Source organism: Natrix helvetica (genome assembly GCF_964273705.1).
Source record: "Natrix helvetica genome assembly, chromosome: 4".
In the NCBI taxonomy this organism is placed as follows: Eukaryota; Metazoa; Chordata; class Lepidosauria; order Squamata; family Natricidae; genus Natrix; species Natrix helvetica.
Window position 1 is genome coordinate 31,594,604 of NC_138550.1, and position 27,702 is coordinate 31,622,305.

At 42.9% G+C, this 27,702-nt stretch overlaps 1 protein-coding gene and 1 gene segment (V, D, J or C); one reads left to right on the plus strand and one right to left on the minus strand.

Annotated features, from left to right (window-relative positions):
* The window catches only part of LOC309390886 (Ig kappa chain V-III region PC 3741/TEPC 111-like), a 380,622-nt gene that overhangs the window by 285,355 nt on the left and 67,565 nt on the right, over positions 1 to 27,702 (plus strand).
* The window catches only part of GRAMD1C (GRAM domain containing 1C), a 63,063-nt gene that overhangs the window by 17,316 nt on the left and 18,045 nt on the right, over positions 1 to 27,702 (minus strand). For all 6 annotated transcript variants that reach the window (XM_081950754.1, XM_081950751.1, XM_081950750.1 and 3 more), the window contains 5 exons: positions 27,593 to 27,677; positions 24,228 to 24,331; positions 23,732 to 23,827; positions 20,235 to 20,315; positions 793 to 911 (listed from right to left, as the gene is read on the minus strand). In XM_081950754.1, the coding sequence (XP_081806880.1) occupies positions 793 to 911; positions 20,235 to 20,315; positions 23,732 to 23,827; positions 24,228 to 24,331; positions 27,593 to 27,677 (485 nt within the window). The remainder of the gene's footprint in view (positions 1 to 792; positions 912 to 20,234; positions 20,316 to 23,731; positions 23,828 to 24,227; positions 24,332 to 27,592; positions 27,678 to 27,702) is intronic.

The following is a 27,702-nucleotide window of genomic DNA, read 5'->3' on the forward strand; positions in this document are numbered from 1 at the left end:
ACATCTAAGATGACTAGGCAAAAGGACAAACAGGATAGGATAGTTTTCTCCAAACTAAAGCTCATCATATATGATCTCTAGCTAGCAGTTATTGAAGTTACCAATTTAGGATTGCAGGAGTTGAAATCCAAACTACCTAGATAATACTTGGTAGAACAAAGCCTAAGTTGAGGCTTGGTTTGAAAGCAAAGTGTTTCCCAGCCAATGCCTAAGCACATACCATTTGTTGCTAGCTATTGTGAAGACTTGTGGCAAATGGGGGGACGGGGAACAGACCACAGGGGGGCGGGATAGAAAGCATGTTCAGTTCTGCTGTAGAAACGTAATAGTTTATAGCTAAATAAGTCAATTTATAATAAGGTCCAAGGTCTTAATTTGCTATCAGATTTGAAGATTTATTGACTACCTATTCAAGTGGACCAGAAACCTATACAACCTGAATTGATCTGCTCTTAATCCTGACAATACCATTGCATGCAAGCAACCATAGCAATGCCATATTTGTTTTGTTTATATAATAATCTTCTATAAAGATTCTGCAAAATGAATCTTCTGTCTATAACTAAACAATTTGCATATTCAAAAACATTTAAATACTACTGCTTCATTATGTAGTGACACCAAAGATAAAAAGTTTTCAGCAACCTGGATAACAAGAATTAGTACCTAAAATATCCCTGACAGAATAAATTATACCAAGTTTATATCGGCAGATGGTCCTATCAAAAAAACACAACCTCCCAAAAAGCAAAAATCACAGTAACAGTGTGGCAATCTATAGTATTTCCTTACCTTAACTGTCCATTCTCTTCAGATGATGAATAAATGCTTTCCATCTCTTCTATATTCAAACCAAGCTCAGAGCCATAGCTCTGGTGGACAAGCTGCCAGAATTCCTGTTTGGTTAATTTCTGGGAAACAGAAGAAAATGTACACTAACAACAATGGCAAGTTGTTCACAAATTAATTATTGATGGTTAGTCAGTAAATCATTCTAATACTCTAAAAGGACTGTTTCATAAGAGCATTCAATAACCTCAATATTAGTATACACAGACATCTTGTTTTGGGGCTGCCAGAACTATTCAGTTTAGCCAGCCCAACAGTCTTACACACACACCCTGCCCCCCCCCCCTCTATCTGATTCCTGAAATAACACCCCAAGACATTTTAACTATTGAGAACAGCTGCAACTTCTTAACTCATATTAGTTGTACAAGGCCACAATCATTGTCAGCATTCTTAGGGTCAGAAGCTTCTCTCCTCGAATGTTAAACAGATCCTGATCAAAGACCTGTAGCAAAATAGCAAGTGAAGCAGAATAATGTATACTTAAGAGCTATGTCTTTTCTAGATCTGCAGTTTCAGGATATTCTACTTTTGTCCTAATCACTACTAAATTGTTTTCCGCTTTGCTGTATCAGAAGAACACCTGTGCCCTGTGCTGTGGAATAGAGCACATATTTGACTTTCCATAATATTACATTTGTATCCAATTATCTTTCAGTAGTCTTGTCTTGACATTAAAGATATAGCTCCTTCAATCCCTTTTCCAACACAACACTTCATTATTTCTCTAATCACCCTCATTGCTGTAATGATGTGTGGGAATGACCTTGGGAGACAGGGAGAAGAAATGCAGCCAAAGAAATGGTCATATAAAAGGCAACTTTACCCACAACTGGAGTGGGATGAGGCAAGCAGCTCAGAAAGGACCCCACTCCTAGTTTTTTGGGTTGTAAAGGAGATGTGAGGAGGGAAAGTGTGATTTCAAATTTTGCAAGGTTCCTGTTACATTACATTACAATACAGTAGAATTAGCTCATTTGATCATGTTTCCTATCTGCTCTACCTCTCAAGATGATTGCCTTTCTCTGAATCCATTCTAATTTCTCTGAATCCTTCTAAAAACATAACAAGCAGAACTAGAAATTGAGCTCAAAGTTGGGACTAACCAAAGTAGAACAAATATTATGACACTTTTGGGTCATATTTACTTTATAATGTACTATTGTTCCAACCTTTTTCACAAATACCAATCTAAGCCAGATGTCATATGTGTTTTTCGTTTTCGTTTCCTACCTGGAAAATTTTGCACTTGCTTCTGATAAATATCCTTCAGTTACTTTCAAGCTATTTCTTTAACCTATGAAAGTTTTGAATGTTATTTTTCTCTTCTAGGTAGCCAACCCAGTTTGGTTCATTTAAAAAACTGATAAGGATTCCCTCCATTTCTTCATCCAAGCCATTAATAAAAATAGATGTTTAGAGGACCCAGAACTAAACCTTGCTTGATAATCTCTCTTAAATTTAATGAGGAACTATTCATGAGCACTACTGAGCTACATTTTTGAGCCATTTTGATGTATTCACTTAATTATCATGCCATCCACCTACTGTAACTAGCTTGCTGATAAGAATGTCTTGAGGTACTTTATCAAATGCCTTGAAGCTAAGATGTACTGTCAATAGCATTCCCACAATCTATGAAGAAAGTTATCTGATTAAAAATGAGTCAAGGTTAGTTTGGCAAGCCTTCTTCCTATAAATTCATTCCACTTCATTAAATAATTTGGAGATTTCATAATTACAAACAAGGAATCAGGGAAAAGAAAGTTGTATTTATGCTTCTTTCCAACTACACAGAACAAATGACAAGCATATAAAAATGATGCTTTAACTTGGGCTCCTTATTGGTTTAATAGTAGTACTAAACCATAAAGATTTCCATGTCCACAGAATAAAATGTACCCTAATCAATAATACTGAATATGCCACGAATGCTAATAGTTTATAAGAGTTAAGATCTATTTGAAGTATATGGTTAGCAAATGTTTAACGTGGACATTCCTTATTATTTCCAAGGTTTATCTTAGGTTTTTATTATTGCAACACAATCCTATTATCTGTCATAAAGTAATGAAAGCAAACAAGCCATACAAATGATATGTAAGCAAAAATGCAATTTACACAGTATTATACTAAATCACCTTAGTAGAATTAGCAAGGAATTTTTACAATAAACGCTAATACAGTGAACCTCATTATCTGCAGGTTTTGAGTATCCATGGTTAAAAAACAAAGATCTAAATTGTCCATAGTAAATGGTTTCGATATTATCTGCATTTTTAGGTTTGCAGTTTTGTTTCATCCATCATTTGGTGCATTCATAGAATTCTCTTTGATTTCCTGGTGATCCTAGCAAACTGCTGCATTCTGATGTTATACTGTCATTCTCTTTCTGCAGGTACTTCCCACAGTAAAAATAAGCAATGTGCAGGGGAGAACTCTGCTGAGTAAAATGGCATATGATCACAGGACATATTTCCCTTTATTAACAAAATAAAGCAGACAACTTTTCCATTGTTACGGAATTTAACCCCCCCATTTAGCTTAGGTTCAAACTCCTGTTATCCGCAGCTGCACTATCCATAACTGCATGGGGTTGCAGTGTATGTTGAAGCAAAAACATGCACTATTACAGTAGTAGGATCCATTTGTAGGTATGTAATAATGTGGATTGTTTCCACATTATTACAAAAAGATTTGATAACCATTTGTCTGAAATGGTATGTGGTTTCCTGCTTGAATAAGGGGTTGGACTAGAATGATCATTGGCTCACCTGAATGGTCATTCTCTAGGCGCTGCTTGAAGTGTCCAAGCATGGGTTAACTTCAGCTTGCTGCCCTTGACTGAGTTCAAAGTTTGTGTAGCCATGCCTCCTGCTCCCTTTAGAGGCTCAGTTTAAAAAACGAAGGTATGAGACCCAGAAGGATGCTGTATGGAGAAAAGTCTATGCCATGGAGGTGATAAGTCACACAACCGCAGGTGACCCCAGGGCGGGGTTGGACACTCCCACAGTGCCTAGAGAATGACCATGCAGGTAAGCAAACGGTCATTCTCCTAGGCGCTGCTTGGAGTGTCCAAGCATGGCACATACCCAAGCTATGTAGTCCCAGAATGGGAAGAAGGAATGTCCTGGTTAGTAGGAGCCGCAAGGACCCGCTGTAAGACTCTCCTTCCAAATGAAGCCTCTGCAGAGGCAAAGGAGTCCAGTCTGTAATTCCGAATGAACGGCGATGGTGAGGACCAGGTAGCTGCCCTGCAGATCTCTTCAATAGGCGCTTGAGTGACCCAAGTGGTCGTAGCAGCGGTGCTCCTCCTGGAGTGTGCTGTTATACGAGGAGGAACAGGTCTGGATTGTTGCTCGTAAGCCAGCTTAATGCAAGCACACAGCCAACGTCCTATGGTGTAATATGATACCTTCCTACCCATGGATGTGGGCTGCAATGATATGAAGAACGATTCTGACTTGCAAAAAGAAGCTGACCTCTTTTTGTATACCCGCACAGTGCGGCGCACATCCAATTTGTGCCAGACGTGCTCTCTGGGATGACGGGTGCGGGCAGAAGTCGGGGAGGATGACCTCCTGAGTTCTGTGGAATAAGCTGTTAATTTTGGTAGAAATGCTGGATCCAATCGCAAAATGACTCTGTCCGAATGTATAAATCAAAGGTCCTCCCTAACGGAGAGCATGGCTAGCTCCAAAATTCTGCGTGCTGAAGTGATGGCTACAAGGCAGTTTTGAACGACAAATGTCGTAGGGTAACAGAACAAATTGGTTCGAATGGCATTGATGTTAAGGCCTGCAAGACAATCGATAAGTCCCAAGTTGGGTAATGGTGTACCGTTGGAGGACGTAGGTTGGTAGCCCCCTTTAGGAAACTATGAACCCTTGGGTGTCTGCTGAGCGGTTGAGAATCACCAGCCGTACAAACTGGCATCTGTTGTTATGACCAGGCGCTCTGGTTCCTTGAAGATGGATCCCCTCGTCAGTGCCGAAGATTGCCACCACCCGAGCGACCGGAGCACCTTTGAGGGAAAGCTGACCACTCTCTTGGAGTTGCTGGCCTTGCGCCGCTGAATTGGAAGAAGGAACCTCTGAACCACCGTGCATGCAGCCGTGCCCAAGGAACTACAGCAATGCAAAGATCAGCTTCCCTAGTAGCTGGGATAGAGTCACTAGAGGTGCTGACCTGGACCTCCGGATCTGATGCACAAGGGATGTGATGCTGTCCATCCGCTCCTGTGTGAGGAACACCCTGCAAGTTCTGGAGTTGATCACCGTGCCCAAGTGTTGAATCCTGGAAGTTGGCTCCAGGTGACTCTTCTCTAGATTGACGGAGAAGCTGTGTTGCTCTAGTGCGTGGATGGTGATGCTGAGATCTGACACGCCTGCTCTCTAGATGATGACATCAACAGGATGTCATTCAGATAACAAACGAGTCTTACTGGACGAGATCTGATATGTGCCATGACAGCAGCCAGAGGTTTGGTGAACGTCCTGGGGACTGAAAGGAAGAGCCTTGTATTGATAATGCTGGTTTGCAAACTGGAACCTCAGAAACTTGCAATGCGCTGGATGAATGGGAATGTGCAGGTATGCTTCCTTCAGGTCGATTGATGTCAGGAAATCGCCCTGCCTGATACAACCCAAGATGGTGTGGAGTGATTGCATCTTAAAGCGCTTGTACGCTAGATGGATGTTAAGTTTCTTGAGGTCCAGTATGGCTCTCACCCCTCCCGAGGCCTTGGGAACTAGAAAGAGGATCGAGTAAAATCCTCTGCCTTCCTGACACAGGGGCACCTGCTCGATGGCCACTATGTACAGTAGATGCTGGATCTCTGCCTGCATCAGTTGTCGCTTGTTGGTCGATTTCGGGAGGGGGCAGCAAATGAATGTCCGTGGAGGATATGAGAGGAAGTCTAAGGTAAGGCCGTGACTGATCGTGTTCAAGACCTAAATGTCCGTCGTTGTCTCCTCCCACTGGGCGGTGTAGAGCTGTAGCCGACTCCCAATGGGAGGGGACCGGAGACAGTCACTTGGTCCTTCGAAAGGAGCGGTTGGAGAATCCTCCTCTAAAGGACCTGTGGTTACCCTGTTGCCTGGATTTGTCCTTGAATGATGTCCTATCCTGGGAGTGGTCTTGCATTTGGGAATAAGTCATGGTAAATCCCCCAGAGGTGGATGGGGGGTCTGCATTCCGAAAGGGCTGCCTACGAAAAAAAGGGTGACCCTTACGGTCCGATTTCTTGGTGATCGCTGGTAAGATTTTGTGTTTGTCCTTGGACTCAATTAAGTCTGAGTCCAAGGCCTCACCAAAAAGTTTACCACCCTTGAAAGGGGCCAAGGCCAACTTCCACTTCGCCTTCATGATCGCCTGCCACAGCAGACGATGTGAGGTCACATTAGATGCCAGAGCCCAGCGGAAAATTTGGTGGCATTAAGGGAGGCGTCGGCTGAATATTCGACTGCTGCAATAATTTTGTTGACATCCTGGCGCGATCTAGTGTCGCTGGCTGGGAGGGCTAGCAGCTTACAGAGCCAAAATAGGGCTGCCCTACTGAAGTAGGAAGAGGAGGAGGAGGCTTTCATGGCCCACGCGGTGGCCATATGAGTCTTATGACTGGCCTTCTCCACCCTCTTGTCTTCTGCCTTGAGTCCCTTCAGCAGATTGGCTGGAAGGACCGAGTTTAAGGTTAGTGCCACTATGGGATCATCTACTTGAGGAAGCTTCAGGAGATCCTCTATGCCACTCTCCATAGAGTAGAGCTTTTTATCCACCCCACTGGGATTAGCCATCGACCCAGACTGGGCCCATTGTTGCTGGATGACATCCAGGAACAGCTGCAGTGCTGGGACCAGCTCCTGAGGGGGGGGGGTTCTCCTTAAAGAGACCTGCGCCTGGATCCTCTGATCCAACCATTTCCTTGCTACCCTGTTCAGTGGCATTCTTGTCAGATTGGGCGGGGAGTCCCATTTGAATGGACGAAGCTCTAACCTTTGTCAGAATGGCCTTGAACATTGAGGGCTTGAATAAGCCCAAGAAGGCAGGGGCATCGGGGACTGGATTCTCGTCTTCCGACAGATCAGGGGTGTCCTGTTCACCCTCCTCATCAGACACCTCACTGACAGCTGAGGAAGCAGGAGGGGAGGCTCCTGTAGATTGAATGTGAGCCCCTGTGGCCTGCACCTTAGCTCTGGCCCTGCTCTGGAGAGTGAGACCCAGCTGTTGGATGCCATCTACAATCCCCTGCGATATCACCTGTGCGACCACCACCTGCATAGCTTGGGATAACTTGGGAGTGGTCCCGGGAATAGGGCCAGAAAGGGGAAGTTCCTCTCCCATTAGAGAGCAGGCCTCCTCCATATCCACCTCTTCCAGGAATGAATCAGGAGACCTGGGAGATGCACTGGAAGGATTGGGTGAAAAGCCAAAGTCCCCTTCCTCCACCAGAGACGGAGATCCCTCCCACTGATTAGGAAGGTCTGCAGGAACCTGAGCCGGTGGTGGTTCCCTGTCTCGAACAGTTTGTGCTTGGGCATTTACAGCCCTTTAAAACTGCTTCTCCATGACTTTTTGTCTCCTCTAAGCCAACTTTCTGCAGCCTTGGAGACCTTCTTGGCTTTTGGAAGAAAATACCAAAACCTAATGCTTCTTAAGCTATACTCTAAACACAAAAATAAGAAAAGAGGCTACACTAGACTGTTTGGAGAGTCCAACTTGCTGTCCAAAAACTGGAGCTCCCCAACTGCGTTCTTTTAGGGCGACTGAGTTTTTTAAACTGAGCCTCTAAAGGGAGCAGGAGGTGTGGCTACACAAACTTTTAACTCAGTCTTTGGGCAGCAAGCTGAAGTTAACCCATGCTTGGACACTTCAAGCAGCGCCTAGGAGAAGACCTGCAAGATCCTTTTCAACTCTGTTATTCTGTTATTTTCCTGAGATGTAAAAACTCCTTCAGCCTCGGAATACAAGAGTGATCAGAAATTGTGAAAAAGGTACCCTTGTATGCCAATAGTTGACAGTCTAATATATAGAGATATTAAGCAGGGTAAATAGGGAGTACTTTAAAAACTGTATTTAGGCCTTCCCATTACGGATGAAAAATAGATGAGCAATATAAGAAATAAAGAGAGGATAAAGTATTTACTGTAAGTCTCTTCTGAATGAAAAGGCAAACAGAAATACATAGATGAGACTGTACTCAAATTTTGCTGAGCATGCAACAAATAAAGACTCATTTAATGCAGGTGGAGCAGATTTATTCTTGTGATGTGCTACAATCTTCACCACCTTGGTACTCCCTGGATAAGATGTCTTATTTTCTCACGGATGAAGGCAGCTATCTTTGCTTTGTTCCCACAATGTGAGTAGTGTGGCTTTTGTTGCCACATTGCAATACCACACTTACTGAAAATGGCTTAGTTTTAACTAAGCACGATGTATGAAACAAACCATTGCTATAAACCATGTTTTGAAGTTAGAATTACACATAAATCAGGACAATATGACAGTCAATAAACCACAGTAAAACCTAACAGTAGCTTAGTATATTAAATGAACCCAGTAACGTCACTGCTATTATTCTGCAAAGGTAGCATGTACTTAATGCATGACATTCAAGGAGGATGTGATATACCCAGTCACTCCATAACTTTTTCTAGTTTCTTAATAGCCATCAACAGGCATTTCAAACAGAGATCTCCCATTTATATCTGAAGATGTTAAGAACTGAATCTACAGCTTTCTGCATTCTAAGCATCTACTCTTAGCTTATGGCCATCTTTTAATGATTTCCTAGATACAAAGAAGCAGCATCAGTGCTTGCTTAAAGGCAACCCATACCATTGTGCCAATCCTACATATTGAAACACTATGCCTATGTTCATATATCTTGCTTATCCTAATTATTTACCTAACCGCTTTCTGGATGTGCACAATCCCTAAACGAAAAATGTATTAAATGTCCCTAACAAACAAAATTAAAAGCAACCATAATTAATATACAAATATAGCTGTTAGTAAAGTGTTGGTTAAACTTGATTAAGCCATGCAAATATTTTTCTTCAACTAACAATGATATTCTTTCTAATTTAACAGCAAGAAAAAATAACTCTAACTTTAATAGAAAAAAATCTGTTGAGTCTAAAGAAATTGTGGATTTAAGAGCAACAGGTTTCTCATGTAAGCCTGAGGTCCTTTTTTCCTTCCACACTCATTTACCTGCAGTCCTCTGCATGAAAAAAGATCACATTCATAGATTTACAATACCAAAGCATAGCAAACTTCATAGTAATACTCAGGAAACTGGACACATCATCAGGGCAAAGTTAACAAAGGCAACTTCAGGGTTGAAGCAACTTTCTGTCACTGAAAATCAGCACTTCCTGTAGTGTCAGAATGCCGCCTCCTCAAGCCATTTAACTAACAAAGCAAACTAGAAGCCGGCAAGATAGGTAAAATCTAATCTAAACTTACCTTGCCTGTACAGAAGTGTCCATTCAATAGTGGCAAAAGCTATAGAGGTACCGCTTTAAAAGAATCAAAACAAAACTCCACTTTGAGCGAAAAGTGTTGCATTTATACACATTCTACTCCTGGCACTCGGAAAGCTGTTAAAAAGTGGGCAGGTCTGATTTTCGTTCTGTAAGTTGTTCCTTGTACCAGCCCAGTTTCAGCTCCTCCCATCAAGGAAACAAATCTACATCTGTGAAGCACACAGATTAAAATTTCTAAAGATCTGTTGAGGCTTTTTTCTATCTCTTGCACAGGTTACTGGAATATGCATAAGACTGAACCGATTCAGAGGGAAATTTCTCTTCTGCTCCTTTCCAAAGAACTGCATTAAGTTATTACAGTATCTCCTAGGAGCGATTTGAAAGCTGCATGTGTGATAATGTTGCTAATAATTCTACTCAAAGTTGATCAACTGTACTTTGATGCAAGAGAAGAACCCAATCTACATTCCTAGGCATAGCCACATCAGATTTCTCTTTAACCCTTTTGCCTTGATTCACATAGATATATCTCTGGAAAAACAAACATCTCGAGTTTTCCCCTGAAAGTGATCAGCAGTAATAAGATGCCATTTGATGAGCTGTCCTCCACCTTTCCATTTTCTTCCTGGATTATGTATATTGTTAATTGTTTATTAATCATTGTTTTAAGTGTGTGTTTATACTTGGTAACATTTGCTTTAGAAGTATTTTCTTTCAGAAAACTGCTAACCCTGAAATATGAAACTTTGTGCAGAATATTTAACAGAATAACAAAATTGGAAGGGACTTTGAATGTCTTCTTCGCCAACCCCTTGCCCAAACAGGAGACTCTATACCATTCCAGGCTGTTTAATCTCTTCTTAAAAACTCCAAATATAACCAACCACTATAATAATGACATTTTTTAAATTAAAAAGCACCATTACTGTCTTTCAGAATTCAAGTGCATCAAATGTATAATGCATTTTAAATTCTAGTCATTTCAAAAGAAAATACCTTGGGAGTTAATGACATTGCTTCTTCAAAGCAAATTACATTGATGCTGCTCCTTGTGCTTGTTTGTATAGCTTTAATCCTAACCTTAACATGAATCAATATGAAGTTGAAATCTTAGCTAGCAGACTCCAGTAGGGACCCTGTTTTAATGCTTCCGTTCCTCATCAATGAATGTACCATTTTTATTTATTTATTTTGATAAGGAAATTGTAGATCCTTTCACTTTCTTTTTCACTCTCTTTCACTGGAAAAATTATTGATGTCTGCACTGTGGGAGTCTCCAATAAATATTTTGCAAAAATTAAGAGATAATGACCATTGGCTTACCTGAAGGGTCCTTTTCTGTGCACCGCGGGAGAGTCCAAGCAATGGGTTAATTCAGTCTGGTTGCCCTTGGATACTGAGGAACTTTTTTTCTCCCTTTAACCACACCTCCTTGTGTGATTGCTGCCAGAATTAATGACGAAAAAAGTCAGTCTGTCAAGAGGATGGAGCGAAGGCGTCCAAGATGTCTTTAGTCGATAAAAGGAACGAATCCCCGGACCGAAGACCAGGGTGGGTTGGACTCTCCCGCGGTGCACAGAAAAGGACCCTTCAGGTAAGCCAATGGTCATTTTCCTGTGCACCGCTTGGAGAGTCCAAGCAATGGGACATACCCAAGTTATTGTCCAGATGGGTGGGCAGAAGCAGAGTCCCGGGATTCGGTCGAAGACACAACCCCTTGAAGCACCCTCCTGCCAAAGGACGCCTCAGCCGAGGCGTAGATGTCCAGCTTGTAATGTCGAATGAAGGGCGGACCACGTAGCCGCCTTACAAATGTCTAGGATCGATGCCTGAGTGGCCCAAGCCGCAGTGGTGGCCGCGCTGCGAGTGGAGTGCGCAGTGATGCCCCGTGGCACCGATCTGGCCTTGCTTTCGTAGGCCAAGGCGATGCAAGCGTGCAGCCACCTGCCAACAGTGGAAGAAGAGACCTTTTTGCCCAGGGAACCTGGATGAAACGACACGAACAAGGACTCCGATTTCCGGAACTCGGAGGTGCGGGCAATGTATGTTTTCAGCGCCCTTCTCACGTCCAACATGTGCCACTGACGTTCCCTGGGATGTGACGGTCGCGGACAGAAATCAGGAATCACAATGTCTTGCGTTCTATGGAACCAAGTGTTAACCTTTGGAATAAAGGTCGGGTCTAGTCTCAGCACCACCCTGTCTGGGTGGACGGTACATAGGTCCTGGCGAACCGACAGGGCTGCCAGTTCTGAGATACGACGAGCTGACGTCACGGCGATGAGGAATGCCATCTTGAGTGTGAGTTGACGTAGCGACGTAGTGCTGAGAGGCTCGAAAGGTGGAGCGGTGAGCGCCTGCAGAACCACGGACAGCTGCCAGGTGGGATAGCGATGGACCGTGGGAGGTCGTAAGTTACAGGCCCCTTTGAGAAAGGAACGGACTCTAGGAACCTTGCTGAGGGACAAGACTAGATCACCAGCCCAAACGGTGGAAAGGGCCGCCACCTGTTGTCGAAGAGTATTCGGGGCGAGGCCCTTGTCAAGACCCCCTTGCAGGAAGTCCAGGACACGGGAAACCGGGGCCGTCACCGGGTCCAAATGTAAGGTGTCGCACCATGTGGCGAAGGAAGTCCAAGACGCATCGTAAATTCGAGTTGTTGACGGCCGTCTAGCTGCCTATATAGTGTGGACTACGACCTCTGAAAAGCCCTCGCGCCTCAGCTGGTCCCCCTCAAGTGCCAGACGGCCAATTGGAGCCATTGGGGCTCTGGATGAACTACGGCCCCCTGGCTGAGGGAGACTCGGTCTGGAGGGATCTTCCATGGAGACGACAGAGATAGGCTGACCAGGTCGGCGAACCACGATCTTCGGGGCCAGTGCGGGGCCACGAGGAGTACCTCCGCCCCCTCCACGATGATCTTGTGGAGGACCTTGCGGAATCAGGGGTAGAGGTGGAAAAGCATAAAGTAGGCCCTGGGGCCATGGGCAACGAAGGGCATCCGTCCCTTCTGCCCCCGGGGACTGGAAGGGGGAGAAATAGCGGTGAAGCTGAGCATTTTCCCTGGACGCAAAGAGGTCGACCGTTGGAGTGCCGAACCTGCGGGACAGCTGGCGGAACAGGGCCGGATCCACTTTCCACTCTGCCGGGTCTATGGTGGTCCTGCTCAACCAGTCCGCCTGGGTGTTGTCAACCCCCGAAATATGGTCGGAGCGAAGAGATGCCAGGTGCCTCTCTGCCCAGTGCCCCAGGGACTCCGCTTCCCTCATCAATGTCTTGGATCTGGTGCCCCCCTGGCGGTTTATGTGGGCCTTGGTGGCCACATTGTCCGTCATCAACAGGACATGTTGATGGCGAATGTCCTGGTGAAAATGCCGGAGTGCCAGGCGGGCCGCACGCAGCTCCAGAAGATTGATGCTGCAGGACCTCTCTGCGAGTGACCACTTGCCTTGCACCACTAAATGACCCATGTGTGCCCTCCAGCTGGCGAGGCTTGCGTCTGTGGTGACCACTAACCAGTTGGGCTCTTTGAACAGGTGGCCCTTGAGGAGTGCAGGGGACGTCCACCATCGGAGTGACCTCTTCACCGCCGGGGGAACGCTCACCAGCCGGTTCGAGTTGCTCCTTGAGGCCCTCTGGTGAGGAAGGAGGAGCCATTGGAGAGCTCTGGAGTGAAGGCGAGCCCATGGGATGATCGAGATGGAAGAGATCATTTTCCCCAACAGCTGTGACAGGAGGATGATCGGTACCTGTCTCGCGAGCATCACCTTGCGGGTCATGGCCACTAAGCTGTCTAGCCTGTCCTGGGATAGGAAGACCCTGCACAGGGAAGTGTCTATGACCGCCCCCAGGTGGATAAGTCTGGTGGTGGGAACCAGATGGCTTTTCTTTAGATTTAGGGAGAAGCCGTGGCTCCTCAGGGTTCTCATCGTGATGCGGAGGTCCCGCAAGGCCTGCTGCCTGGACGACGACTGGGTCAGGATGTTGTCCAGGTAGCACTGTAGCCTTATGGGTCTGCGCCTTAGTTGGGCTGCCACAACCGCCAGGACCTTGGTGAAGGTCCTGGGAGCCGACGACAGGCCGAAGGGAAGGGCCCGGTATTGGAAATGCCAGCCGGCATAAAAGAATCGCAGGAACCTCCTGTGCTGGGGACGGATGTGGATGTGTAGGTAAGCCTCCTTGAGGTCGATAGAGGTAAGGAGGTCTCCCTGACGGATCCCCGACAGGATGGACTGGAGGGACTGCATCTTGAACTTCCGGTAGGCGATGTGCCTGTTGAGGTTCTTTAGGTCCAAGATGGCCCTCCAGCCCCCCGAGCTCTTTGGTACCAGGAAGAGGATGGAGTAGAAACCCCTCCCCTCCTGGTCGGGGGGAACCTGCTCTATCGCGTCTATCTCCAGGAGATGAAGTATCTCCTGGTTCATAAGCTCCCTCTTCAGAGGGCAGGAAGGAGTGGGGCACCGGATGAAGTTCTGGGGAGGGGGGGATAGAAATTCCAGGGATAGGCCCTCCCTTACAATCTGGAGGACCCAAGCGTCCTCCGTGGTCTGGGCCCAATGTGGGGCGAATAGCTGGAGCCGCCCCCCTATGGGTGACAGGCCCGGGGAGTCACTTTGATTTGCAGAAGGGCCTGTTGGAGGCACCGCCACGGTTGGATTTGCGGAAGCCGAATTGTTGTCTACCTCTGTCCCTGAAATTGGATCTGTCCTGGAACCTGTCCCCTGACTGACTGGCCGGTCGGTAGGGCGGGGTGAAGGAGGACGAGGTAGAGGGTTCAGAGGCACGAAAGGGCTGCCTCCTGGGGTAAGGAGCGGACTTATGGTCCTGCTTCTTCGTGGTGGAAGGTAAGATCTTTCTTTTATCTTTGGATTCAATGAGGAGGGGCTCAAGCGCCTCCCCAAATAATTTGGCACCCTTAAAGGGGGCTGAGGCCAACTTCCATTTATGCTTCTGGTCCGCCTGCCAATGGCGGAGCCAAAGTAGGCGGCGGGAGGTGACGTTGGCCGCCAAGGCTCTAGACGCAAATTTGGTGGCGTTAAGGGATGCGTCCGCCGCATATTGGGAGGCCGCAATTATTTTTGAAACATCCTGGCGAAGGCGCAAGTCCCCTGCCGGGAGTTTGGCCAACAGTTCCCTTAGCCATATAACAGAGGCCCTGCTAAAAAAGGAGGCGGAAGAGGAGGCTTTGATGGCCCAGGCGGCCGCCAGGTGGGCCTTAGGACATACCCTCTCCGCCTTCTTATCCTCTGCCTTGAGCCCATCCAGCAGGTCTGCTGGGAGGGGGGATTTGGAGGTGAGGGCAGTTATAGGCGGGTCCACGGCTGGGAGAGCCAAAAGGTCTTCCAAGGTGGGATCCATTGAATACAGTTTCTTGTCTGCCCCGCTGGGGGAAGATAAGGTGGCTGGTTGGGCCCACTGACATTGGATTACGTCCAGGAACAAGCCTGGAACCGGGACCAGCTCTTGTTGGGGGGCCGGAACGTCGAACATGGCCGCATTGGGGTTTTCGGGAACAGCATCGGCCGAAGGTTGGGCCGGCTTAGGTTTGATCCCTACCCTGGTAGCTTGCTTGGCCTTCTGGAGAATGGACTTAAAAAGACTAGGTTTGAAAAGTCCTGAGATTCAGATAGATCTTGCCCGTCCTGGTCAGCGTCCTCGATGGCGGAGGTGTCACTGACCACGGACGACTCAAGGGACGGGTGGCGGGCACGTTTGGCCGGAGGAGGAGCCGCCGGGCCCTGGAGGGTGGCCCCTGACCCTGGGGGGGAGGGGTGTGTTTTCGGAGGCCCTCAGCGATCGACCAAGGCCTGCATGCGCGCTGATAGCTCGGGCTCCTGGTCGGAGTCGGATTCCGGGTCCTTGGGGTCCTGGAGATGGTAATGGGAGCCCCCGGCTGGGGGAGCCCTACTGTGACTCTCTGGGACTGGGTCCTGTTCATATGACCAGGACGGAGCTGGAGAGACTGGTTCCACCAGTGATCTGTCCGGGGACAGATCCTGAGACTCTACCTCCTCATTCATCAATGCCAAGATATCACCTCTGGATGGGGGGATGGGGGTCTCCCCTGGGGGGGACCCTGCCCCAGCCTGATGCCGGGCCTTCTCAAATTGTTTGTCAAGGGCCCGCTGGCGCCTCTCAGCATGCAGACGCGGCCTTGACAGGGTGCTTGTTAGTGGCCCCTGAAACGCCCTTGCCCACACTCCCACCCCTAATCCTTGCTAGGGGCCTGAGAGGGGCCAGGTCTAGCCTCAAGGGAACCTGATGGAGGGGGCAGCTCCATGCCAATGACCGCACAAGGATGATGCAGAAACACAGGCAAGCGGGTAGGCTGCAGCGGATTTCGACTGGCTACTCTGTAATGCACAAAAAAACACAATCATGATTAATAATGCAGGCATAGAAAAAACAATAATTCCAATTCAGCCTTAACACCAGTAGCCAGTTTAAAAGGAGGACACCCAGGAGGTTGAGCTATGAAGTGGGCCCACAGCTCAGGCTGCAGTAACCCCGGCAGGAGAGACAGGGAAGTTAGTAGGCCAGGTGACTAGTAGTTTGAGAAAAGGCAAGGCCTGGCCAGTTCTTAAGGAGAAAAAACCTTCCCTGTGCCGGTGCAAAGGACACGTGGTGGCCAAATTACCAGCGCCGCTGAGGTCCGGTGACTGGTGGCCGAGGGCCCGCTGGGCGGGCCCGGCGAGGCCCTATGGCCACCAAGGCGGCCTCCTGCACGAGCGTGGCTGAGCGGCAGAGGCCTAAAATAAAGGCGCGAACTTTTCGCGCCTAAAAATGGCCGCCGCAACAGCGAGGGGCAAGTTGGAGAGAAAAGCGGCAGCCGGGAGCAATCCGGGCCGCCCGCTACTCCGCGGCGGCTGAGGGGTGGAAAAAATGCAGGGGGAGTCAAAAAGACGAAAAACCAGGCCGTAAAAATAACAACCGGGAAGGGAACCGAGCGAAAAAAAACCCTCGCCGTTGCTGCCGCGCTCTAGGAGCAAGCGGCAGGCCGCCGAGCCTGCACGAGTGCGAGGCTGTGGAGCGAGGCCTCCCTCACCACACGCTTACCTCCTGGCCTTCGATAGCTGAGCAGATGTTGATTGCAGAAGGAAAAAAGGCAGGGAGAAAAAAGCAGTTTTAAACAGGAAAATTTCCAAAATATAGATCTAGGAGAGTCCAAGCCAAAGATTAATAGCCTGAGCTCTCAATATGCATCCGATTCGGGCAACTGAGGAATTAATTCTGGCAGCAATCACACAAGGAGGTGTGGTTTAAGGGAGAAAAAAAGTTCCTCAGTATCCAAGGGCAACCAGACTGAATTAACCCATTGCTTGGACTCTCCAAGCGGTGCACAGGAAAAGAGACACATTTTGCTTATTTAATAAGAGAATGTCCTGCACCCACCTCTACGTTGTGTCAAATGAAGTATTGTTTGTATTAGTGATGCAATCTAAAGATAAATGATACATTCAAGTAGAATGGCTTCCAATTTACTACATACTTACTATATAGCAACAACAAACACTCAGCAGATTGCTTGAATAGTAGATGTCCAAATATGATAAAACTTTTTGAATAGAATCCGATGCACATCTACTTAAATGTAATTTCTATCAAGTGCAAAGGTAAGCCTATTGTGTACATAGGATTGCAGTCTACAAGCACCACCCAGATTTACCCAAAAATTAAGGACTCATTAAATAAAATTTGCTTTCAAATAAGAGCTGGATTACATAATAAAAAATTATCAGTCTACACACAGGACTACATCAGTTCTGAATAAGGCTAACAGTGGTTCATAGAGTGTTTGACTCAAATTTTTTCTTGGCCTGGAAAAATGTCATTACTCTCCCACACAATCACACCCAAAGCAGGTTGTTGTTTTATATAAGCGTTTTGGTAGTGGTAATCCCAAACTAGATCCTCAACTCATAGCAAGGTGTATATAGATTGGTGACCCCTAAACAGATGTGGGTTTCTACCGGCTCGCACCGGTTTGGGTGAACCGGTAGCGGTAATTTGGCCTGGGTGGCAGAACTGGCAACGAGTCAAGCTGGCCACACTGCACAACCAGTTCCCCGGTCTCCGCTGCCATTGCCGGCATTATTAGTTTTTCATGGTTTTTGCTCATGCACCGAACAATTTACAGTGAACTGCACACACACCCGCAAAGCAAATTGGTACCAATGCAGGTAGGAACCCACCCCGCCCCTAGGATATGCCATATAACCTCTTTGGGGATAATTCTGCATTTCCACAGTTTTAAGAACCACTAGGGCTGCGGTCAGCAACTCGCGGCTCTGCAGCCAGTCCACTCCACTTCCGGTCAGCTCCAGAATTGAACAAGGGGATTCCGGTTAGGACCTTTGTAGCTGTGAGTGTTTAAGGTTGCTGACCCCTACACTAGGGTAAGAGATAATGTTTTTGAAGTCTTTTCTAAATTGGGAAAACCTTGCACATCTAAAGGTTTATTTAGGGAAAAGGTACATTAACATTATTTTGCTACTATGTAGTAAAATATCAGCAGTCTTTCAAACTTGTGATCTTCTATACACAGAACAGCATCTGGAAAATGCACCCCTCCCTCCAACATTTGGATCTCAGAATGTGTTATACATAATTCTCAACTCACAACCACAATTGAGCCCAAAATTTCTGTTGCTAAGTGAGACAGTTGTTAAGTGAGTTTTACTTCATATTACAACCTTTCTTGCCACAGTTGTTAAGTGAATCATTGCAGTTGTTAAGTTAGCAACACAGTTGCTAAATGAATCTGACTTTCCCATTGACTTTGCTTTTCTGAAGGTCACCAAAGGTAATCACATGATCTCAGGATACTGCAACTGTCATAAATATAAATATTTATAAATATTTATAAATATAAATACTGTCATAAATATGAACCAGTTGTCAAACCAGTTGAAATGAATATAAAATGAATGTTGGGATTTGATCTGGGCCCATCCATTAATTCTTTTGAAGTTCTATCTCACCTAACCCAGAATCAGCTCTTCACTCATAAATCTGAAGTTTAAGATCAGGTGAAAAGAGACGGTGACAGGGAAGAGTACGTCCTGCTGATCTCAGGGACACCGCAAAGTCCCTGATTGATCCAGGAGAATCTCTTTTTGCCGGCGACAGAAGCGCAGCCATTGAAACTGCTGAAGTTGGGACAGCTCCGGAACAGGAGGAAAACGGAAAGAGAAAGTGTGTCCATCTGGTGAGGAAATCTTATTATTATAAAAGAGACTACCCCCAAAAAAATTAAAAATTAAAGCTAAATTGAATTTGAAAACAGAAGAGAACAAGCGGTGAAATTAAGCTATATTAGACAGTGTATTATCCTTTTTTTTAAAAAAAATTCTTTTACGGACGGAACTTTTGCAAATGTTTCCTATTCTTTAAATTGAACGGATTAGTTTTTCTTCTACTACCGGTACTATATATATATATATAGTAGTATATATATAACCTATATATATATATTGGTTTGATAAGAGGAAATTTGATATAAATTGCAAATGGTGACTACGAAAGGAGGTTTAGAAACTCTATTATTAAATATAACCAATGTTTATATAGAACATTTTATAAAGATGCAATGTTACTGGATGATATTGGGAAGAGCTAATGGAATGCCATTATGTGGTTTTGCTGTAAATCTGGAATATTTTATGTAAAAGGATGTAAAAACAATTATAGTCAAATGAAGGTTGAGGTATGATGATAGTAATATATATATATATATATATATATATATATATATATATATATATATATATATATATATATATATATATATATATATATATATATATATATATATATATATATATATATATATATATATATATATATATATATATATATATATATATATATATATATATATACTTGATTTAAAATATATGATTTGATATGAATTGTAGGTGACGACTGTGGAAGGGATGCACGGAGGTTTTTGTAACCAATCGACACACTTTCTACAATTTGTAATGGAAGATGGTTTTGTGGTTTTTGTGTGTGTGTGTTTTGTCTGTTTGTGTTTATTCAAAAATAAAAAAAAATCTTAGAAAAAAAAAGATCAGGTGAAAATTTAGTCTAAGGATGCAAGCAGAGAAAGATAGAAAATCTTCTTGTTTCTTTAATGAGTGATTTTGGCATTTCTCCAGCTAAAAGGACTCTAAATCAGCCTAAGATTATCTACATAAAAGTGATTAAATCTACATCAACCAGTCTGTCCAAAGATATATGTATAGATGATTAAGAGCAGATGATAGATGTAAACACATACAAAAAAATCAAATTATCCATCATGCTTTCCCTTTCTTTGAACATAGGTTATTCCTTGCACAACTCAGTCAAATTGTTAAATCAAGATAAAGTTTAAAGTTTTCATACTAAAATACATCAAAGCAATAAAAATTCTCAAACAGATGTCCAATATTTTTAAAATAAATTTCATTTGCCCTTGTCTTGTCAGATGTTTGTTTGAGAATAAATAATAAATATGTGGAAATTTAAAGTGCTAGTCAACATCCTGTCACTTCCATATTTTACCATGATTAGAGAGATTTTAATTTTGGGCATTATGTCTAACCAAAATATTTTTTAAATAAATACTCAGGCCAATTTCATTTATTTCTATAGTACACCAAATTTACAATTTATGCATGGATGATAGATTCAATTTTAAAATAATTATTATGTAAGAGAGAAGAAATCTTTTTAAAAAATAAACGCTGTGAAATATCAGTGGAAATTACCACTGTATAAATACAAAAGGTAAAGCAACAGTTTCAAACATATCTTACTAGTACTGTATTACTGATATTGATATTGTTAGATTGCAGCATCCAAAATAAATCAAGACCTTAGATATTTCCCAGCTTTATAACAACTTACCTTCTCCAACAATGCATTTTGCCATAATCTAAATATATTGAGGTAGGTTCGGTCTCTGGCACTGAAGGAAGTGAAGAAAAACTGTAGAACAAAATGATAATTCGCATGAAAAATATTGAAAGTAATCTACATGTCGGTCAACCCTATTTCAAATAAAAAGATATTAAGTCAGAGCCAATTGATTTTTAGAAGTCTCTTAGAAGGACTAAATTATACAGTCTTCAGCCATTTATCATCCTATACATATTTACTTAGATAAAAGTTTCATTAAGTTCAGTCAGGCTTATTATTATTTATTCAATCTGTTTGTTGGCTTTCCTGGCTACAGGGTATTTACTCCCAAGCAAATGAGTGTACTCCAAATTTATATTCACACTACCATAAAAGTGTCAATAAACTTAATGGGTTCATATATACTAAATAGATATATCAAAGATATATCGATTTTATATAGATGATAGATAGATAGATAGATAGATAGATAGATAGATAGACAGACAGACAGACAGACAGACAGACAGACAGACAGACAGACAGACAGACAAGATAGAATGGATGGATGGATGGATGGATGGATATAGATATAGTTAAGTTCTAAGATGCTTTGCAAATTACTACTACTACTACTACTACTACTACTACTACTATTACTATTATTATTATTATTATTATTATTATTATTATTATTATTATTAACCAATTTATTTGCCGCCCAGTGCACAGCAATGGTAAATAATATTTTAAAATTCAAAACTTTCCTTTCCAGGTGCAATATAATAAAGCATTTCTGGTTCTTACATGCACATGCCCATTCACATATTCTACAGCAAAAGCCTAGATACATTACTGATTGACAGAGTAAGAGCCTCAACACAAAGTGGGCACTGATACATTCCCATACATTACTTTATCCTTCCTCCTCCTACTTTCCCCAATGCAACAACCCTCTTAGATGGGTTGAGCTGAGAGAGAGAGACTGGCCCAAGGTCACCCAGCTGACTTTCATGCCTAAGTCAGGACTCACAGTCTCCTGCTTTCTTAACAGCATCTTAACCTCACACCAAACTGGTTTTCTTTAGTTTAGTTTGGGACAAGCTTCTCCAGACTCCTAGACATATAGACTAGAACCGTGATGGTGAACCAATGGCGCGCATGCCACAGGTGGCACGCAGAGCCATTTCTGAGGGCACGCGAGACGTTGCTCTGTCAGCTCCAGCGCACTGGCTAGCTGATTTTCGGCCTTGATTTTCAGCCTTGATTTTCGGCCATTTTTCGCCCCTCTGAGGCATCTGATACCCCCTCATCCTGCACATGCGCAGAGGGCACGGCATGGGGGGGCATTAAATTATGGAGGTGGGCATGCAAGCGTGCGCGATAGCACACACATGCATGATTTTGGCACCCGAGATGAAAATGGTTTGCCATCACTGGACTAGAACATCCTTCATCAAGCACATACCAGTAGTACAGGTACTCCTCAACTTACGGCAGTTCATTTAGTGACTGTTCAAAGTTACAATGGTTACAAGCTGAAAAAAGTAACTTATGTTATGACCGGTGGTGGGCAACCCGCGGCTCGGGAGCCACATGTGGCTCTTTACACCCTTTAATGCGGCTCTTCTGTGTGCTGGGTGCCCGCTCCCCTCCCTCCTCTCGGGCTTCGGAGGGAAGCTTCTGCAAAAGCCCGGGCGAGTGACAACCAATTTTGGTCCTATGACTGCAGAATGCTGCAAAATACCATAAATGCAGGCCAGTTGTTGAGTGTTTCAAATGTGATTGGAACACTCAACAAGGTGACCACAGTGTGTGTGTGTGAGAGAGAGAGAGTGAGAAAGACAGACAGAGAGAGGAACAGAGAGAGGGAGTGAGGGAGGGAATCAGAGAGAGACTGACAGACAGACACACACACACACACAGACAGAGAGAGACAGAGAGGGGGAGGGAGGGAGAGAAAGATAGACAGACAGAGAGACACACACAGAGTGAGTGATTAAGTGAATGAGTGAGAGACAGACACACCCACATACACAGAGTGACAGAGAGAGAGGAAGGGAGGGGAGAGAGACAGAGGGAGAGACAGAGACAGACACACACACACACAGAGTGACAGAGATGGGGGAGGGAGAGAGAGACAAAGAGCCAGAGAGAGAGAGAGAAAGAAAAAGAAAAAAAAGAAAGAAAGTGGGAGAGAGAGATGAAATTAAAAACAACAACATACAAACCTGACTTACTCAAACTATCCAAGGAAATGCAAGGCCAATGTTCACATTAGTGGTTGTGACTTTGTCAGTCAATGTCAGGATGTAATTTTCTCTACATTGTAAGGCAAATTTTACGGAAGTTAACGTTATCCGTAAATAATATCGTTCTAAAGTTTATGTTTTATTAGTTGTGTTATTTGTATCCTCCCGACCTATGTGGATACTTGCATGCAGAATATTCTCAATAAAAACTTAATGAAACTAAAAACAGGGTACCATCCTATGTATTTTCGGTTTTAAAAATGTGACTCTCAAAGTAAATTTCAATCGTGGTTTTGGCGAGATTTGGCTCAGTTGAAAAAAAAGGTTGCCCACCACTGGTTATGACCAATTTCACACATGACTGTTGCAGCATCCCCATAGTCATGTGATCAAAATTCAGATACTTGGCAACTGGCTCTCATTTATGACAGTTACAATGTCCCAGGATCATGTAGATCCCCTTTTGCGACCTTCTGACAAGCAAAGTCAATGGGGAATCCAGATTCACTTAACCATCATGCTACTAACTTAACAACTGCAGTGATTCACTTAGCAACGGTGGGAAGAAAAATGGTAAAATGAAGCAAAATTCACTTATCAACCATCTCACTTACCAACAGAAAGGTTGGGCTCAATTGTGGTGATACGTTGTGGACTACTTATAATAGCCATGTCAAATTAGAGTAATGGGAACTGTAGATCTATAACTTTGGAGGGTATGATGAGAGGGGAAAAAAGATAATTTTGTGTAGTGGTTAAGTCACCAGGCTAGAACTTAGCTGACCATAATTGTAGTTCAGCCTTAGGCACAAAAACAGCTGGGTTACCTTGGGCCACCCAGCCTAAAGAAGAAATAGCAAGCTACTTCTGAAAATATTGCAAGAAAACTTCACTGACTAGTCTAGGCAGTCACTAGGAATCAACACTGACTTAAAGGAACATGCATATACACACTCAGAAGGAAACCTAACTAATAAGAAAGACTGGCTTTGTGAAGGAAGGAAGGGAGGGAGGGAGGGAGGAGGGAGGGGGAGAGAGGGAGGCGGAGGGGGGAGGCAGAGGGGAGGGGAGGGGGAGGGAGGGAAGGAGGGAAAAAGGGAGAGAGGGAGGGAGGGAGGGAGGGAAGGAAGGAAGGAAGGAAGGAAGGAAGGAAGGAAGGAAGGAAGGAAGGAAGGAAGGAAGGAAGGAAGGAAGGAAGTTGGCTGCCTCAAGAAATGTCTCCATTAAACAGAGACACAAGTAAGAATACTGTACCTTTTCCCCTTCTGTAGCAATTTGGATAGCATTTGGAATAAGCCGAGCCGTCTTCTCTTTTGTCATGAAGGTTATGTCCTTCAAAGCGATAGAAATCTGAAGTTTGAAATACACATAAAATAAGGCATCTAAAAGCTAATGCTGAAACTACAGAAACAAAATACTAAAATGAGGATAGTTAAAGCTATAGTTTTCACATGATTTCATTTAATTCAGCATTACTACTCATATCAAAACTCTTCCTTTAAAAATAATTGGAAGAGTAGAGTTAAAAACAACCTAAATTGATTGCGTTTCTTTTTTTTCCTTATGAAAACTGTACAAAGAAAGATAGAAATCTTATCATAAAAATGAAAACTTAAAATTCTTAGTGTGAAAATACACTGTTCCAATATTGTCTGTACACGTGTATGAATGTGTGTAGGTATTTATGTGTACATAAAAAATACACAATGTATTTTGGACATACACATTTTTTAAAGCACACATGCCTTACCGTAGTTTCCCATCTGAAGATGTTACTGTAGAAACAGATCCAGTTTTCAGACAGATATAAGCGTCCTTGAAGGAGGATATCTTTTTGGAGGGCACAGGCATAATCTAAAGAAAAGCATGACATTTTTATAACTTTTTAAAAATGTAGCCAAATAGTTAATTAAGTTCATCAAAATTATTTTTATTCATTATTTATTTGTTAACTATTTTGTTAAATGATAAAACCATTCCTACATTACCTATACATTTTATTTTGAACAGCTTCAAATACAGATCCTGATCTTTACATGCATCTTACAACATACCTTGATGTTAGCTTAAAGCAAAGATTGCCTAGAGACAAAACTAATTTTGAATGGAAAGCCTATTATGAGCGTGAACTCATTGGATATTATTATAATGTGCAATCTTCTCTCTCATAACTAAGTTCAGGAGAAACTAGATTTTTTTTTTACAGCAAATAGTGGGTGTGTACTCTAATTGACTATAATGATTCAAAAAAGGTGACTTCACTTAAACTTCTCACTCCTTCCTAAGTAAGTTTGTTAAATGATTTAATTTTCTCACCTTCTATCAGCTATGGCACTCTTAGACATGTGAGCCTAAATTATTATCAAAAGTAATAAGCTAAACCTTAAATTACCCCTCAAGAAAGCTCCCTAAATTTAACAATTATATTAATTTCAAACACCTTTTCTCAGCTATATTAGAAAATACTATAAATATTAAGTAAAAGAGTTTTTAATTACAACTTTCAGCCTCTAAATTCTTGCTGTGATATTGTTTGAGAAAATTAGTACTGTGAAACACGATTCAAAGGATAAAGCCAAAGGATTAAAATGCACGGAATAAGACAAAGATGCACACCTGCTTGCATAATTTAATTACAGTATTTCTGTGAAATGGTTGCAGATGTAGTGGCTGGGAACATGAGTGTGCGCATACTTTTGGATGCAAAAATATCATGTTGATTGAGATTTGGAAATATTTGCAGTCAGTGATTGTATCATGTAGTTAAGAGCATAAATCTATCAAAAAACAAAATAGTTGTGTTTGCCAGGGAAATGGAATGGGTAACTGCAAATGATATATAAATGATGAAAAACCAAGCAAGTAAATGAAGGCATGAAGCGAGTATTTATTAAAGATGGAGAAATTTAAATGCTGGTAGAAACAGCACTAAAGGAAAACATTGGCCTACATTGCTGGGAATGTAATGGAAATGAGTTGCTGTGTAAAACAAAAAGGGAAAGACAGAAAAGAGAAAGACTCTAGAACAGGGATGTCAAACTCGCAACGTCATGGCAGCGTCATATGATGTATCAGGATTCCCCCCCCCCGTACACTAAACCAGTGGTGGCGGGGCCAGCACATGACGCATCCGGTCCATGGGGCGTGAATTTAACACCCGTGCTCTAGAATGAATTTGCACTAGATTGAATACAAATATGAGAAAACCATATGAAAACAATTCAGATAGTTGAGTTACATAGAGAAAATGAATGTGAGTCCAGTTATGAAGCAAACACATCAAGGAAGAATGATATACTAAGGTCAAGATAACGAGAAAGATTTGGAAATTCATAATTGGATGGTGCTGAAAAAAGAAAGATCAGCATCTTGAAGAAAAGACAGCATGTGAAGCAATGCATAGATATGGTGGTTTTCAAGGGTGGAAAGATATGGAAAAGTATAATGAATAGTGTTGGTATAAATTAGATGTATTCCTTCTGTTTTCTTATCTTATATCTTTAATTTCTTTGGTTACTGCCTATTTGTTTTGTACATGTTGCACAATGTCTTCAACCCAAAATGGAACAACATGATGAAAGTGTGTGTATATGTGTCTCTTGTGGTAGGTATAATCTGTGTTTGGCTTCCACATTTTAAAAGTTCTAAAGTAGCACGTTAATCCATCTGTATTAGTATTGCTAGTTAAAAAAATATCAGCTATAAAAGAAAGTTTCCGGATGCTAAATTTGACATGCTGTAGTTACTGTTATAATAAAATAGGACATCAAACCTATTGTGAGTTTTAAGATTCAGAGTCAGGGTTTTAACAATGTGTGGATCCAGAATAATAACGCCTGTCTCCTTTTATCTGGGAGCTACACAGGTTTCCTATTCTTTGTGTAAGAGAGAAGCTATAAGAGTCTCTATCAAAAAAGAAATTACTTCTGACCATTACACAAGTGTTAAGAGGAAGGACTGACTTCAGGGAGCCCTGAATTTTCTTCTTGTTTCTAAAAAGGCCACAGCTCTTTTTCTTCTTGAAAATACTCTAAAAAACATGAAAATAAATATTTATAAGTGCTAAGGGATTTCAGAGTATATTTGTCTCTTTTTAAAAAAAAATCACCTGCAATAACCTCAAATTCTGCATTACATGTTAAATGGCTAATGAGCATGGTTGTGAAACTAATTTGGATTCACAAGACTCCAGACTGTCTACTGTGCTTAGAAGACTGCATACATTCTCAAAATACAATCATTTATCTCAAATGTAGAATTTACATCATCAGAAGGGAGATTGTTCCGGGAGTTGAAGTCCACAAGTCTTAAAGCTGTCAAGTTTGAACGCCCTGGTTTTTTTTTCTTCTAAAGGGCTAGGGATGCAAGGGTCTTGTAACTTGACACCTTTAAGACTTGCACACTTTAATGCCAGAGTTCCTGAGCCAACATTTTGGTTGCTAAGGAAGAGCGTTGTTAAGTGGGTTTCACCACATTTTACAAGTTGGCCATGCCCACCCATCACATGACTTGCAAGCCACTCCCACCCAGTCACATGGCCAGCAAGCCACTCCCACTCGGTCACATGGCCCACAAGCCACTCCCACAAAGCAGGCCACACCTACAGAAGAGGTTCTAAAAATTTTTTGAAACCCACCGCTGGTACAGCGCAACCAGGGATACAACTGTTTCAAGAGTTATTTTTAAAGAAATATAGAAAGATTTGGTTAGGAATCTGCAATTAGTCATTTGATTTATTTTTATGTATCCATCCTAGTTAATCTTTTATTGACTTTTGTCTTCCCATCTCTATATAAATTGGGGGATAGAATACAGAGTATTATATTTTGAATTATGTTAATGAATATAGCTTTACAGATTTTAATATTTTTTCCTTGATAAATTGTAATTTTGTAAAATCTTTAATCAAACAATAAGCAGTTTGTAGCAAACTGCACCATCCTGTGGTTTCTGAATAGCATTGCATACTATTTTAAATTTTGTTCCTCTGAAATGCATCCCCCACCCCCTGAGAATGCACCTCCTTATTTCATTCCATCACATTACCTAAAATTTGTATTGGAAAGTTCAATTATCTCTTGCTGCCGTTCTACTGAACAATGTCATTTTTCTTACCCACTACAAGTCTTTCCAAATCAGGCAGGTGTGAGAATTGTTTCTTAAATTCTTCATTCCGATATTTGTAAGTAGAACTTGAGATCTGCAAAAATAATGAACTTTAAGAA